General features: G+C 52.8%; 1 protein-coding gene across 1 annotated transcript; it reads right to left on the reverse strand.

Annotated features, from left to right (window-relative positions):
• Nucleotides 1-437: 437 nt before the first annotated feature.
• On the reverse strand, nt 438-2,559 carry Tmem185b (transmembrane protein 185B). The gene is given in 3 exon segments (XM_005070293.4): nt 438-1,805; nt 1,807-1,941; nt 1,943-2,559. Coding segments are annotated over 3 exon segments (1,053 nt in total). The 5' UTR covers nt 2,165-2,559; the 3' UTR covers nt 438-1,109.
• Between the last annotated feature and the right edge of the window lie 675 nt (nt 2,560-3,234).

Genomic DNA, 3,234 nt, shown 5'->3' on the forward strand with positions numbered 1-3,234 from the left:
CACCTGAAGTTACACTCATCTTCAAAAATACCCTGAACATCTGTCCCCTTGCTACTGATGTACCAAAAAGGTTGAAACTTACAGTAAGACCTCACCCTATTGGCTGCTCTCCCAACAGTATTGCTCTACATTATGACTGGCCTTAGACATGACCAAACCTTGTGTTGCTTAATTTGGTTGTCCCTTAAGAGATGATACCACCCACCTGTGAGGAAAAAGTCAAGGAGGTAAATGCCATCTATTCTCAGAGTGGTGTCCCTTCCCTCTGGGGGCACTATGACAAACCTTAAAAATCTGTAGTACTCTTGCTATCTACCACTGACTGCTCTGACACACCTAGTACTGTGACAGCATTCCACCCCAGTCAGGGGCATCTTAGCCTCTTATGCAGTCTTGCAAGGATAGTTGCAAATAAATATGTACCTTCACACAGAAACTTAAAAAAAAAATACTTTAACACAATACATTGGTATTGCCAACAACTACAATTCAACACAGAGAACACTGCTAAAACATTCATATAAATACTAACATATGCAGATTCACTCCATTAGAAAATTCATCTATTAGAATACTAAAGACCTGTGTCAGCAAAGCCCAAAGAAAACAACTATTTGAACAGTAGGAACACTAGAAATATCAACTATGAGGTTTGTGGAACAGTGGTGGGAGAGAATTTGGTACATTTGCCATTAAGTCACAATGGACACAATCTAAAATACAATTTTAGACTAGCAGTGTATAAAAATACTTTTTAAACAATACTTTTGGTAGGCATAAGTAGCGCTTAAAAACAAACAGCTTTGTAGTTTTTTTTCAGGTCTTTTGAAGGCCTAGAAACAATTCAACTTACTGCCTTTGGCTAGCTCTTAAGACACGGGACCTGGAAAGTGAGTTCTCTCACACATTATGTACACACATACCAAGAATAACACAGCCTCCTTCGTCCGTTGTACACACTGACAACTGCAAGAGGCTTCCATCTCACAGAGGGTGTAAAATGAGGAGGGCCCATTCCCAATTCCACGGCTGGATGAACACAGAAAAAAAGCAGTGTGGACTTCACGAGTACATGGTTTCCATTTCACGCAAAGGCCCAGCCTGTGAGTCTAGTCTGGCATATCAATGTTTAGCTTGGGAGGCGGAGGAACATATTTTCCAGGACTCTGTGTTATAACTACTCTGGCCTTCTTTCCGAACATTGGAGCAATTTTCGGAGCTTCTGGAACCGAGGAGTCTTCGGCCTCTTCACTGTCTTCGTGATGGAGATCGTAAGAGATATTTCCATATTCTCTTAAGAAGGGGAAGACTTCAAGTAGAAACTGACAGAAATCCCTGCGAATACCAAACCACCAATGATTGCCCCCTTTCCTTCGAAACGTCGTAGCCATCAATGTCAGTAGTGAGAGCCAAAGGGGAACAAATATGGAAATGTACGAGAACGTATTGTGGTCATCCAGTCTGTGAACTAGCAGAACCTCAAAGGTGAGCAGGGGTACAACGATCGTGATCCAGCTGATGGCCATGGTCACATGTGTTCTTCGCTGCTCAGCAACCACATCCAGGGACCGCAGAAACAGGAGGGACCACACGATGTAATAGAGAACCACCAGGCAGAGGAACGACATGAGGATCCATAGGGGCACGAACACCACCAGCCATGGCCAGTGGATAATCCTGTCCAGCCTCAGGGCTATGAAGATGAACTGCAGGATATTGACAGAGCACAGGATCTCCAGCTCCAAGGACCTGTCATGTCGGAAGCCCCAGACGCAGGCAGCCACAGACACCGGGGAAACGAAAAAAGAGTGGCATGAAGACCAGCAGCCAGAAGTGGGTGCCCCTCTCCACCCGGTCACAGACCAGGATCTCAAACATGAGCAGCAGCAGGTGGATGCCCACGGCAATCAGCATGGCTTTGAACTCCACGCAGGCTTCCCCCCTCAGTACGGTACCGAGGGTTGCGGGCCCACACGCCGGCACCCACCGAGGCGCCCACGATGACCAGGAGCTTCCACAGCCAGATGGGGGCGAAGACTGCCCAGTAGTTCCACTGGATGATGCCGTCCAGGCGCAGGGGCAGCAGCACGGAGAAGAGCAGCAAGCAGGCATAGATGAGGAACTTACTGGGGTTGAAGTCCTGGAACAGGCCCCTGGGGTTCATGGCGAAGGATGCACTCACTGCCTCTAGACCGACATCCGCCTGCTGTGTGGAGGAGGCTGCAGACCGCCGCTCCGAAAGGCCGGAACACGTGCGCGCAGTCACGTGGCCCGGCCGGAAGCGAGTTGAGGGCACAGCGAGCACTGGCCAGGGATGGTGCGGTACCTACGCCGGAGGCGCTGCCGGGGCCCCGTAGTCCAGGCTTGGGTGGGTGTCCCCGCCGCCTGCCTTCATGCCGCACCTACGTAGCCGACGCCTCGCTGCGTGCGGTGTCAGGTGGGATCTGGCGCACCAAGGACCCCGCAACCCGCGGGCCACAGGCCGTAAGCGAGCCGAAACCTCCGGAGAACGCTTCCTGGAGGAGGCCGGAACATGGAGGAGGGAATGAGCTCACATCCTCCCGGCAGGCTTGGGGGCGGGGCCCTGGGCGGGGCTAGGCGCGGGGCGGGGTGGGGCTAGGCGCGGGCCAGGGCGGGCCTGTCACCGCAGAGGCGGGGCTTCGGGACCCCACCCCACCCCCGTCCCGGAGACGCGGCAGGCGGTAGGACTCCTGCAACGGCGCGCGGAGAGGCGACAGCCCAGTGTGTGGTGCGGGAACCTGGGTGTGCAAAAGCAAAGGCTGGTGGCTGCAGGCGTGGGAGTCTGAGAGCACGCCGGTAACTGCAGCTGCCCAGCACGGATGGACTTGTGCGCTAGGAGCAGGGCCTTTGGCCCTGGCCCTGGTGCGAAGGTCGGCTCTGCAAGCTGTACACCGATTAGGATTGTGCCCAGGGCAAAACTCCACCTTGGTAGAGCGACTTGCGATTCTCTGGCTGCCCCGAAAACGTTATGCGGAGTGCCTAGGCGGTTAGCAGTGCTCTTCTTCCTGTGTCACCCGAGAAGTGGAGGGCGGGTAGCTGGGAGGGTGTCAGACCCCACCAGGCCAGAAGCAGTTCCCAGAAGGAACAGGTGAAGAAACTGATCCCGCAGAAGGCTTGGTTAGGGGCAGAATTAGGACTTGGATTCAGGACTCCAACCTTGAGTCTCGTTTTCATTTATTTGTCCCTTCCTGAGTTTGATTCTTTTAGAACTGT

The sequence above is a fragment of the Mesocricetus auratus genome, unplaced genomic scaffold, assembly GCF_017639785.1.
Source record: "Mesocricetus auratus isolate SY011 unplaced genomic scaffold, BCM_Maur_2.0 Super-Scaffold_100676, whole genome shotgun sequence".
Lineage (NCBI taxonomy): Eukaryota > Metazoa > Chordata > Mammalia > Rodentia > Cricetidae > Mesocricetus > Mesocricetus auratus.